Source organism: Corticium candelabrum, chromosome 4 (assembly GCF_963422355.1).
Source record: "Corticium candelabrum chromosome 4, ooCorCand1.1, whole genome shotgun sequence".
In the NCBI taxonomy this organism is placed as follows: domain Eukaryota; kingdom Metazoa; phylum Porifera; class Homoscleromorpha; order Homosclerophorida; family Plakinidae; genus Corticium; species Corticium candelabrum.
In genome coordinates, this window is record NC_085088.1 from 2,498,931 (window position 1) to 2,508,930 (window position 10,000).

At 40.6% G+C, this 10,000-nt stretch overlaps 4 protein-coding genes across 4 annotated transcripts in view; 2 read left to right on the forward strand and 2 right to left on the reverse strand.

Annotated features, from left to right (window-relative positions):
• LOC134177856 (casein kinase II subunit alpha-like) overlaps positions 1–169 on the forward strand; it is a 7,526-nt gene extending 7,357 nt beyond the window's left edge. Inside the window, exon 13 of the mRNA XM_062644631.1 lies at positions 1–169. This exon is cut by the window's left edge and continues 569 nt beyond it. The gene's annotated coding sequence lies outside the window, so the exon portion shown is untranslated.
• Positions 170–476: 307 nt separating this feature from the next.
• LOC134178399 (centrosomal protein of 72 kDa-like) overlaps positions 477–10,000 on the forward strand; it is a 17,060-nt gene continuing 7,536 nt past the window's right edge. The window contains exons 1-10 of the mRNA XM_062645276.1: positions 477–564; positions 6,466–6,593; positions 6,652–6,689; positions 7,212–7,275; positions 7,336–7,426; positions 7,638–7,699; positions 8,145–8,203; positions 8,264–8,319; positions 8,982–9,116; positions 9,410–9,456. Coding sequence (XP_062501260.1) covers positions 501–564; positions 6,466–6,593; positions 6,652–6,689; positions 7,212–7,275; positions 7,336–7,426; positions 7,638–7,699; positions 8,145–8,203; positions 8,264–8,319; positions 8,982–9,116; positions 9,410–9,456 — 744 coding nt within the window. The 5' untranslated portion in view covers positions 477–500. The remainder of the gene's footprint in view (positions 565–6,465; positions 6,594–6,651; positions 6,690–7,211; positions 7,276–7,335; positions 7,427–7,637; positions 7,700–8,144; positions 8,204–8,263; positions 8,320–8,981; positions 9,117–9,409; positions 9,457–10,000) is intronic.
• Positions 2,372–4,204, reverse strand: LOC134178698 (uncharacterized). Its single transcript, XM_062645580.1, has one exon. It carries the CDS (start codon positions 4,137–4,139, stop codon positions 2,490–2,492), a length of 1,650 nt encoding a protein of 549 aa, XP_062501564.1. The 5' UTR covers positions 4,140–4,204; the 3' UTR covers positions 2,372–2,489.
• On the reverse strand, positions 4,154–5,547 carry LOC134177918 (uncharacterized). The gene is made up of 2 exons (XM_062644694.1): positions 4,298–5,547; positions 4,154–4,233 (listed from the first exon to the last, which is right to left on the reverse strand). Exons 1-2 carry the CDS (start codon positions 5,325–5,327, stop codon positions 4,154–4,156), a joined length of 1,110 nt encoding a protein of 369 aa, XP_062500678.1. The 5' UTR covers positions 5,328–5,547.

The window sequence follows — 10,000 nt, forward strand, 5'->3', positions numbered from 1 at the left end:
GTTGTATTGGAGATTTTCTTGTTTGTGGGATTGCTAGTAGTCGCTGTTCACAGTTGACTTGGGCCACAACTGTTGATACTAATATTTTTAGTTATTGATATTAATGTTTTAATAGCTACTAAATACTGTATCTGCTGTAGGCAAATACATCTATTCCATTAGGCTGCTACATCTAAACAGACTTGATGAATAATGTTGGTCTCTTACAAAGTGTTTTATATCGACGGCCAGTATGAGATTGTTTGATGATTTTGAAACCACTCTCGGCCTGTAGTAAGGCTGTCACGTGATAGTTATCACTGCACGTGCCAGGTTTGTTTAGTTATTGCGTTGTTTATTTCCGGTTAACACACACATACACACGCGCGCGCGCGCGCATACCACACATTCCAGGCATTCACTGTTTGCCTCGAGGTCCAGATTACACTTTTTGTTACATACGGGAATGTCACATTAGGTATACGTAGTGTCAGGGCGGGAGAATGATATGAGGATCATGAATGGCGTTGCAGGTCACTGAGAATTGGATACGAGAGCGAGTTGGACTGACACACGACGTTTTGGGTACGGGTTCGATAGTTGTCCGTACAGAGCACACACACACACACACACACACACACACACACACACACACACACACACACACACACACACACACACACACACACACACACACACACAACCGTGGTCAATTGTGTTGGAGGGATGCATCTCACAATACACTAGACTATTGTATTAGAGGGATGCATCTCACAATACACTAGACTATTGTATTAGAGGGATGCATCTCACAATACACTAGACTATTGTATTAGAGGGATGCATCTCACAATACACTAGACTATTGCATTAGAGGGATGCATCTCACAATACACTAGACTATTGTATTAGAGGGATGCATCTCACAATACACTAGACTATTGTATTAGAGGGATGCATCTCACAATACACTAGACTATTGTATTAGAGGGATGCATCTCACAATACACTAGACTATTGTATTAGAGGGATGCATCTCACAATACACTAGACTATTGTATTAGAGGGATGCATCTCACAATACACTAGACTATTGTATTAGAGGGATGCATCTCACAATACACTAGACTATTGTATTAGAGGGATGCATCTCACAATACACTAGACTATTGTATTAGAGGGATGCATCTCACAATACACTAGACTATTGTATTAGAGGGATGCATCTCACAATACACTAGACTATTGAATTGGAGGGATGCATCTCACAATGCACGTCTAAACTCATTTATTTAGAATAAACGAGGAGCTAGCCAACTGTATGTAGCCAGCACAGACTAACAATCCTGTGGCGCCACACTAAAATAAATACAGTCAGTAAAAACGCTTCAAACAACAGTACAGTTGGAACTATTTGTACTCTAAGCAATATATAAGATGACTGTCTATATCTAAGCCAATCTTACTTACTATGTAATCTATTTCTAACAAACCATATTATAAAAGAATGTTCAATTACAGTTTTGACAAGATTAGACATGAGATGTTGTTGGTGTTTTGTTGGAATATTTAATATATAAAAGAACTGTTGGAGACCAATGATGTTAATAAATTCTCTAGAACCAACTTCAATGTTGATCTGTTTGCATATAATTTCTTTCTCTTTCATGTTATTTATCAGTTCTGCGTATCTACTTTGTTTCCGCTCATTAGCAGCATCAAAGTTAGTTTCATGACATATTGTCAGCTCGACAAAATAAACGGGATCCTTCCTCCATATAACAATATCAGGACGTTGAGAAGTGGCAATAATATGAGTAGGGAAATGAGTGGAACTATCCTTGTGGTTGGCATAAATGTTGAACATTGGGGGAAGATATTTTATGGCTTCTTTTAATAGTAGATGTAGAATAGCATCATGTCTTGTATTATAGTATCCATTTCTCACTAAAACTTCACAGTTGTTCAGTACATGGAGAATTGTTTGTCTTCTATGACATAAAGGGCATTTGTCACAGGTTCTCTTTTTCCATAGAACTAAGTTGGCATTTGATGGTAAAGTTTTGTTGGTAGCATTCATGATAAAACATAGTTGACTTGATGGTAGATGTCTAACACACTTTGTCCACATATCTGGTGCTGAATTAGACTATTGAATTTGTATTAGAGGGAGGCATCTCACAATACATTAGACTATTGTATTGGAGGGATGCATCTCACACTCCATTAGACTATTGTATTAGAGGGATGCATCTCACAATACACTAGACTATTGTATTAGAGGGATGCATCTCACAATACATTAGACTATTGTATTAGAAGGATGCATCTCACAATTCATTAGACTATTGCATTGGACGGATGCATCTCACAATACACATAAAGATAAAGTAATAAAGAACTCATTTATTAGATAAACGAGGAGCACCTCACTAATACATGGCCATCACACTTAACAATAATGTGGCGCCAGTAAAGTAATAGTAAAAGCTCTAACAAGTAATGTACAACTAAATATTGTTTCTGGCTAACCATATTTTACGAGATTCTTCAATTGTCACCTTTACGATTGATGATAATAGTTGACGTTGATTGTGAGGAGGAATAGAGATGACATCAAGGAAGGGGAGAAGACTTGCAGTATCAATAAAGCCTCTAGATCCTATTTGAATATTTAGTTGCTTACAGGTGAAGCCTTTTGATTTGATGGTCATCATGAAGTCTGTATACCGTTCTGATTTTCTTTTATTTGCATCAAAAAAGTTTGTTTCGAAAGGGATTGTTAGTTCTATGACATAAAATTTGAGCGTATGATTATTCCAAATCAACATGTCAGGCCTTTGTGCAGTAGGAATGATGTCAGACGGAAACTTTACTTCACAGTCTTTTAAATCAGCAAAGATGTTGAATTGATGTGGTAGATGGTTAATAGCCGCATTATAGAGAAGACTGAGAACAGAGTCGTGACGTTGATTGTAATGACGACATTGTAAGAGGACTGAGCAATTATTGAGAACGTGAAGAAGGGTTTGACGTTGATGACATAGAGGACATTTATCACAAGAACGTTTACTCCATAGGACAAGATTAGCATTTGAAGGGAGGGTATCAGAAACGGCATTGAGGACAAAAGAGAGTTGATGACCGGGAAGACAAGAGACAACATTTGCCCAGACGTCAGATGAACAGTTCTCTAGACGGAAGATGGATCCCTGGACATGTAGATTCTTAGTTCTTGCAAGAAGTTGTTTTTGGTGTTCCTCCTTTAGTCTTGATTTGGTGATGTCACTCAATTTTGCTGCAGAAGCACCTGGTGTTTCAGATAGTGACTTTGCTGCTTCTCTAAAAGCAGAGAATCTGTTGCTATACGATTTATTATATGCTTGACTGGTGGCCAAAGAGCGGACACAGTTGTCATGTGAGGATAAGAGACGGGCAGATTTTGAAGACTGGAGGGAGATGGAAGACGTAGACAAACGGGGTAAGCCAAGACCAGCATTTTGTGGGAGGAGGTAGAAGATGGCAGTACAGGCCGAGCGACGAAGTTTACACCATTTCTTGAGGTAAGATGTAACAATTCTATCTAATTCAGATTGCAGCCAGCTTGGTGAAAGAGGAAGTAGAGACAGGTACCACGACAATCTTGGGAAGATTCCATTTTGGTATAATTTTAGTTTCCACCGACAACTAACAGGGCAATTGTCCAATTTCTCCATCAAAGTCTTTGTCTTGCTTATTAGAGAGGATTTGAAATTATCATCGGACAAGTTTCCATTAATTGGCATTCCAAGGAAAAGGAAAGACTCAGGACCAAGAAAGGGAACAGACTCATTAGAAATTGAAACAGAAGGATCACGAAGATGGAATTTGGGATTAAAACTAAGACCTAAACAGCTGGATTTGGACATTTTAATGGTCAGTTGGGACCACTGGCACCAGTCAGACACAATATTACATAAACGCTGTAAACCAGAAGGCGACTTTGATACTAGGGTAACGTCATCAGCGAACAGAAGAGCATTGATCTTGTGAGATGAACCACTAAGCGTGTAACCAAAAGGCTGAGTCTTCAACATCATAACGAGTGTGTTTATGACGGTGTTAAAAACAATGACCGAAAACGGGTCACCTTGGAGCACTCCAATATTGCAGGGCAACATGGATGTTGCCCACTTCACAGTGGAAACTTGTAGCTGAAGGTTTGAATATATGTTGGTGATGACGGACAGTAGTTGGTCTGGAGCATGATAGAGTCTAAAGCATTGTAAAATGAGCCAATGTGGGACAGAACCATAGGCATTGGCAAAGTCAAGCCAACAAATTGATAAAGTGTGTCGACTTCTTTTAGCATCAGCAATAGCTGACCGTAGCTTGTACTGATGTTCCTCTGTACCACATATACCAGGGAGAAAAGCCTTCTGAATTGATGTATCGAAGAATTTATTTTCCAACATAAATTGGCACCATCGATCCTTGAGCATAGAGGTGTATATCTTACCAATACACGGTGTTAAGGCAATAGGTCTAAATAAAGAAGGATCGTGGGGATCTTTGGATGCAGCAGGCTTGGCAAAGAGACGTATGACACCAGTTTTCCAAAGTTGTGGGATGGAGGCAGAAAGCCAGCAACAATTAAATAGATCCAGCAGTGCAGGCAGTAGAGAAGGACACATCTTGAATACAAGATAGGATAACCCATCCAGAGGACTCGGAGCTGCAGAATTTTGAGTAGATTTGATTTTCTTAAGAATCTCAGAAGTTGAAAATGGACGAATATCAAAGTCACGAGAAGGAGGTCGAGGAGAAGACACACCAGAAGGAAGCACAGGAGGGGGAGGAAGAGACTGTTTGGAGTAAGTAGACTGGAAGAAAGTATAGGCTTCATCAGCAGAAAACTGTGGCAGTACGTTAGAGGTGTCAGAGTCATCAGAGAACAAATCCTTAGAGAACTTCCAAAAGTTGGTTGAACAGCGTTTATTAGCATTTCTAGCAGAAGACTTGAGATCCCGTTTATTCATGACAGCTTTCAGTTTACTATGACGTCTAATTAGTTGGTGAAATTGACGAGCAAATGATGTCAATTCTGCTAGAGACGCCCCTTGTCGTTTGGCTTGACGAAATTTGCGTCTAACTTCATTCTTAGTAGACCTCAGAGCATCCAGTTGAGCTTGATTGTTGGCAGGTTTCCGTTTGCGCTTACGAGTAGAAGAACGGTGGCATCCAAAGCGTGATTTCAGACCATAATACAGACGTTCGCGTATGACTTGATATTTAGATTCAACACCAACTGCTTCCAAAACATTTGGGACAACAGCAGACTGTACCCAGTCATTCACGTCAGACCACATTTTAACATCAGAGGCGGGAGGAAGACGGAGTCGTGGCAGAAAATTATTGCAATGAGAAGAAAAGGTGTTCTGCTTAGCGACATCAGAAAGACCGCAGTGCTGACGAGGCGGGATCTTTGTTTCTGATGTTGACTTATCAGCAGATATAATAGTTTCACACCTACCAGTAGTACATGACGGTACAGTAGGCGTTAATTGCGACGTGATAGTCGTTGTAAGATTGAGGTTAGGAGGAAGGGTAGAAGAAGATCCAGACGGTGGAGAAGCAGATCCAGGCTGCGTAGCGATGTCACAATGCGAGGTTATTGTAGGTGTCGCCTTATCAGCAGTGTTGTGGTTTGTGGTGATGGTATCTGTTGTCGCGTAATTAGCAGTGACGGATGAGGTGACACATTTTGCTTCAGAAACAGGATAGTTATGATCCAAAGACGTAGAAGATAGTTGGTAATATTGTTGAGAGTCAATGTGGAGAGTAGAACTTGAAAACGGAGACAAGTAGCTATTGATGTCAGCAACGGAAACGGATGTAACAACCGGAGGCGGCACGGGGACATTACATTCCCGTAATGTCTCTTGATGTAGATTAGTCCCATGGGGGATTCTCGACGATGTTGTAGATTGATTAGAAACAGAGCAATGCAGGAAATGATGTCGTAAGGAGTGGAATAAACGACCGCATTGAGGACAACGTTTTCGGCGCATTTCAAAATCAGCCGTTAGATGTAAAAAATTGACGATGGAAACCTAGGAAGCGGTGGACTAGCGTCCACCACTCCCTAGTTATTCAGAGATAGTCGAAAAAGGTTCAAAAATTGAAAAAACCAGCACCAAAATTTAAACAAAACCAACGTTCCAATATCCGGGACTATTGTATTGGAGGGATGCATCTCACAATACACTAGACTATTGTATTAGAGGGATGCATCTCACAATACACTAGACTATTGTATTAGAGGGATGCATCTCACAATACGCTAGACTATTGTATTAGAGGGATGCATCTCACAATACACTAGACTATTGTATTGGAGGGATGCATCTCACAATACACTAGACTATTGTATTAGAGGGATGCATCTTTCAATACATATTAGACTGTTGGGCAGGTATGATGATTCTCTTACTTCTATTCATTTAGAGGACGTGCGTTCTCTGTCATTGCCCGGCACTTATCATGAAAAGATCTCTGGCTTGGGACGCTCGTTGAGAGGTTTCACGAGGCTTAAGAATTTGGATTTGTCTCGTAATGCGATTGTGTGTCTGGAGGTGTGGTATGATGTTTGTTGAGTGTTTATGAAATGAATGATGTCGGTTGTGTTTGTAGGGATTGGAGCATTTGACTGTTTTGGAAGTGCTTAATTTGTGAGTTTTATTCTCTCATTTCTCTGTCAGTTTAGTGTATGTCTGTCTGTCTGTCTGTTTGTTTGTCTGTCTGTCTGTCTGTTTGTTTGTCTGTCTGTCTCTTTGTCTGTCTGTCTGTCTGTCTCTTTGTTTGTTTGTTTCTCTGTCTGTCTGTCTGTCCGTCTGTATGTATGTACCGGTGTGTATGTACCGGTGTGTATGTACCGGTATGTATGTATGTATGTATGTATGTATGTATGTATGTATGGCCGTTTGTCTGTCTGTTGTTTGTCTGTCTTTCTGTCTGTTTATCTGTCTGCCTGTTGTTGTTGTCTGTTGTCTATCTGTCTGTCTGTCTGTCCGTTTGTCCATCTGTCTGCCTGTCTATCTGTCTGTCTGTCTATTTGTCTGTCTGTTGTCTCTGTTGTCTGTCTGTTAATTTGTCTATCTGTCTGTCTGTCTGTTGTCTGTCTGTATGTCATACCTATTATTTGTCATTTTATCATCAAACCACATTTCTTCATTCTCACTTCTACTCACTAGATATTACAATAACATCCCCGACTTGAAAGAACTCTTTCGCCTAAGACACAATGCTAAACTCAAAGTACACAAACCTAACACGTTTATCTTTTCTCCATCTCATTATCGTGTTCTCATCTTTCAGGAGTTGGACCTTCGTCTCAACCCCGTCACTCAAAACCAACTTGATTATCGTCTCTTCTGTGTCCACTTGCTGCCCTCACTGAGACGATTAGGTAAGAGCATGGAAAGTATTTTGGCTATGAGGCAGATCCATGAAAGTCACGTGACTTAATGAATAGTGTTTCATAAATTGTTAGCTTGTATATATTGTTTGTCAGTGGAATGGTTTACTGTGTTGTGAATTATCTTATTAGCTGAATGTGTGTCACGTTAGTGTCATGCTGTATTAGTTCTAGTGGTTGTGGTAGATTGGTGTGTTGTTAGATGATCGTTCAGTGAGAGATGGAGAGAGAAGGGCTGCACTCATGCACTTTACTACAGACCAGGTGAGGTGTCTTGCAATGGTGTGTGTGTGTGTGTGTGTGTGTGTGTGTGTGTGTGTGTGTGTGTGTGTGTGTGTGTGGTGTGTGTGTGTGTGTGTGTGTGTGTGTGTGTGTGTGTGTGTGTGTGTGTGTGTGTGTGTGTGTGTGTGTGTGTGTGTGTGTGTGTGTGTGTGTGTGTGTGTGTGTGTGTGTGTGTGTGTGTGTGTGTGTGTGGTGTCTGTGTGTCTGTGTGTCTGTGTGTCTGTGTGTCTGTGTGTCTGTGTCTGTGTCTGTGTCTGTGTGTGTGTGTGTGTGTGTGTGTGTGTGTGTGTGTGTGTGTGTGTGTGTGTGTGTGTGTGTGTGTGTGGTGTCACAGTGTGTGTGTGTGTGTGTGTGTGTGTGTGTGTGTGTGCACGTGCGCACGTGTGTGTGTGTGTGTGTGTGTGTTGCATTGCATAATGTGCATTAGGCTGCAGTGATGGATGATCACAAGGAGAATAGACCAAACACTCATCACAAAGCTGATAAGTGAGATATCCGTCTATACGTATGTTTGTTGTCGTCATGATCATTACCTGCTCCACACAGTGATGTAGCTATTTCACGAAAACAGTTGATTTCTCATCTGGGGAATCGTCCAACAGGTAAATGGTCTGTTTGTATGTGTGTTTGTATGTCTGTCTGTTTGTCTGTCTGTTAGTTAGTTAGTTTGTTTGTTTGTCTGTTTGTTAGTTTGTTTGCTTGTCTGTTTGTTAGTTAGTTTGTCTATTTGTCTGTCTGTCTGTTTGTTTGTCTGTTTGTCTGTCTGTCTGTTTGTTTGTCTGTCTGTCTGTTTGTCTGTCTGTTAGTTAGTTAGTTTGTTTGTTTGTCTGTTTGTTTGTTAGTTTATTTGCTTGTCTGTCTGTCTGTTAGTTAGTTTGTCTGTTTGTCTGTCTGTCTGTTTGTTTGCCTGTTTGTCTGTCTGTTTGTCTGTCTGTTTGTTTGCTTGTCTGTTTGTTTGTTAGTTTGTTTGCTTGTCTGTTTGTCTGTCTGTTTGTTTGTCTGTCTGTTTGTCTGTCTGTTAGTTAGTTTGTTTGTTTGTCTGTTTGTTTGTTAGTTTATTTGCTCTTCTGTTTGTCTGTCTGTTACTTAGTTTGTCTGTTTGTCTGTTGTTTGTTTGTTTGTCTGTTTGTTTGTTAGTTTGTTTGCTCGTCTGTTTGTCTGTCTGTTAGTTAGTTTGTCTGTTTGTCTGTCTGTCTGTTTGTTTGTCTGTTTGTCTGTTTGTCTATCAAAACATCCCATGTTGTTACAACATTTAACTTTTCAGCTCTTGATGACGACGACTGTGCGTTGATTGACTTGATATCTCACTCTGGAGGAGATCTTCGTCAACCCAGAAGTGTAACCGGATCTCGTGCTATTCAACCCACTGCACAAATAAGAGACCCACCACCTCCACAAGGTGAGATCACAGCTACCATTGTGTGGGTTGATTACAATTGTTAGTGTGTGTGTTGTGTGTGTGTGTGTGTGTGTGTGTGTGTGTGTGTGTGTGTGTGTGTGTGTGTGTGTGTGTGTGTGGTGTGTGTGGTGTGTGTGTGTGTACATGTGTGTGTGTGTGTGTGTGTGTGTGTGTGTGTGTGTGTGTGTGTGTGTGTGTGTGTGTGTGTGTGTGTACACGTGTGTGTACATGTGTGTGTGTGTGTGTGTGTGTGTGTGTGCGTGCGTGCTAGTGGTTTGTTTGTGTTGCTGTAGAACCCGATGAGCTTTTGACTAAATTTCGAGAATCACAGAAGCAGGAGGTAAAGAGACCACTTTTGTGTATTTATCTTGCTTTTTTCCATATCAGACTGTGCCAGCCCAGCTTCTCATCAAATTGTCTGTTTACTTGTGTGTCCGTCCATTCGGCTGTCTGTCTGTCTGTCTGTCTGTCTGTCTGTCTGTCTGTCTGTCTGTCCCAATACATATATTTTTTATTTAATTAATTGTTAAATCAAATGTTTACATCATGAGCAACCTAACACAACAAGACCATTACGGTCTTAAAGCATACAAAATTATACTGAGCACAATACATTTCAACGTTTTAATCTCGCTATGCTAATGAGTTTGTTTGAGACGACTTTTGCATTGCAACACTGTAGAGTCACTGAAATAATTGATTGCCACTTGGTCTTGAAGTCAGTCTCATGTTGTCTTCCTTCTTCATCCCTTGCACTCTTTGCCAGCTTGTTCAAATATCTAACTGCTTGTTCGCCCCAATGGCCAAAATGTTCAAAAAAACAAGAGGAATGACCAATGGGCAGGACCCTTCTGGCAGTAGCTCAGAATTATACTATGCCTCTT

Coding starts and splice junctions, on each gene's coding strand:
- LOC134178698 (XM_062645580.1), bottom strand. CDS start 4,139: ATGTTGCCCTGCAATATTGGAGTGCTCCAAGGTGACCCGTTTTCGGTC.
- LOC134177918 (XM_062644694.1), bottom strand. CDS start 5,327: ATGTGGTCTGACGTGAATGACTGGGTACAGTCTGCTGTTGTCCCAAAT. Junction 4,234..4,297: donor TCGACACACTTTATCAATTT/GTTGGCTTGACT, acceptor ACAATGCTTTAG/ACTCTATCATGCTCCAGACC.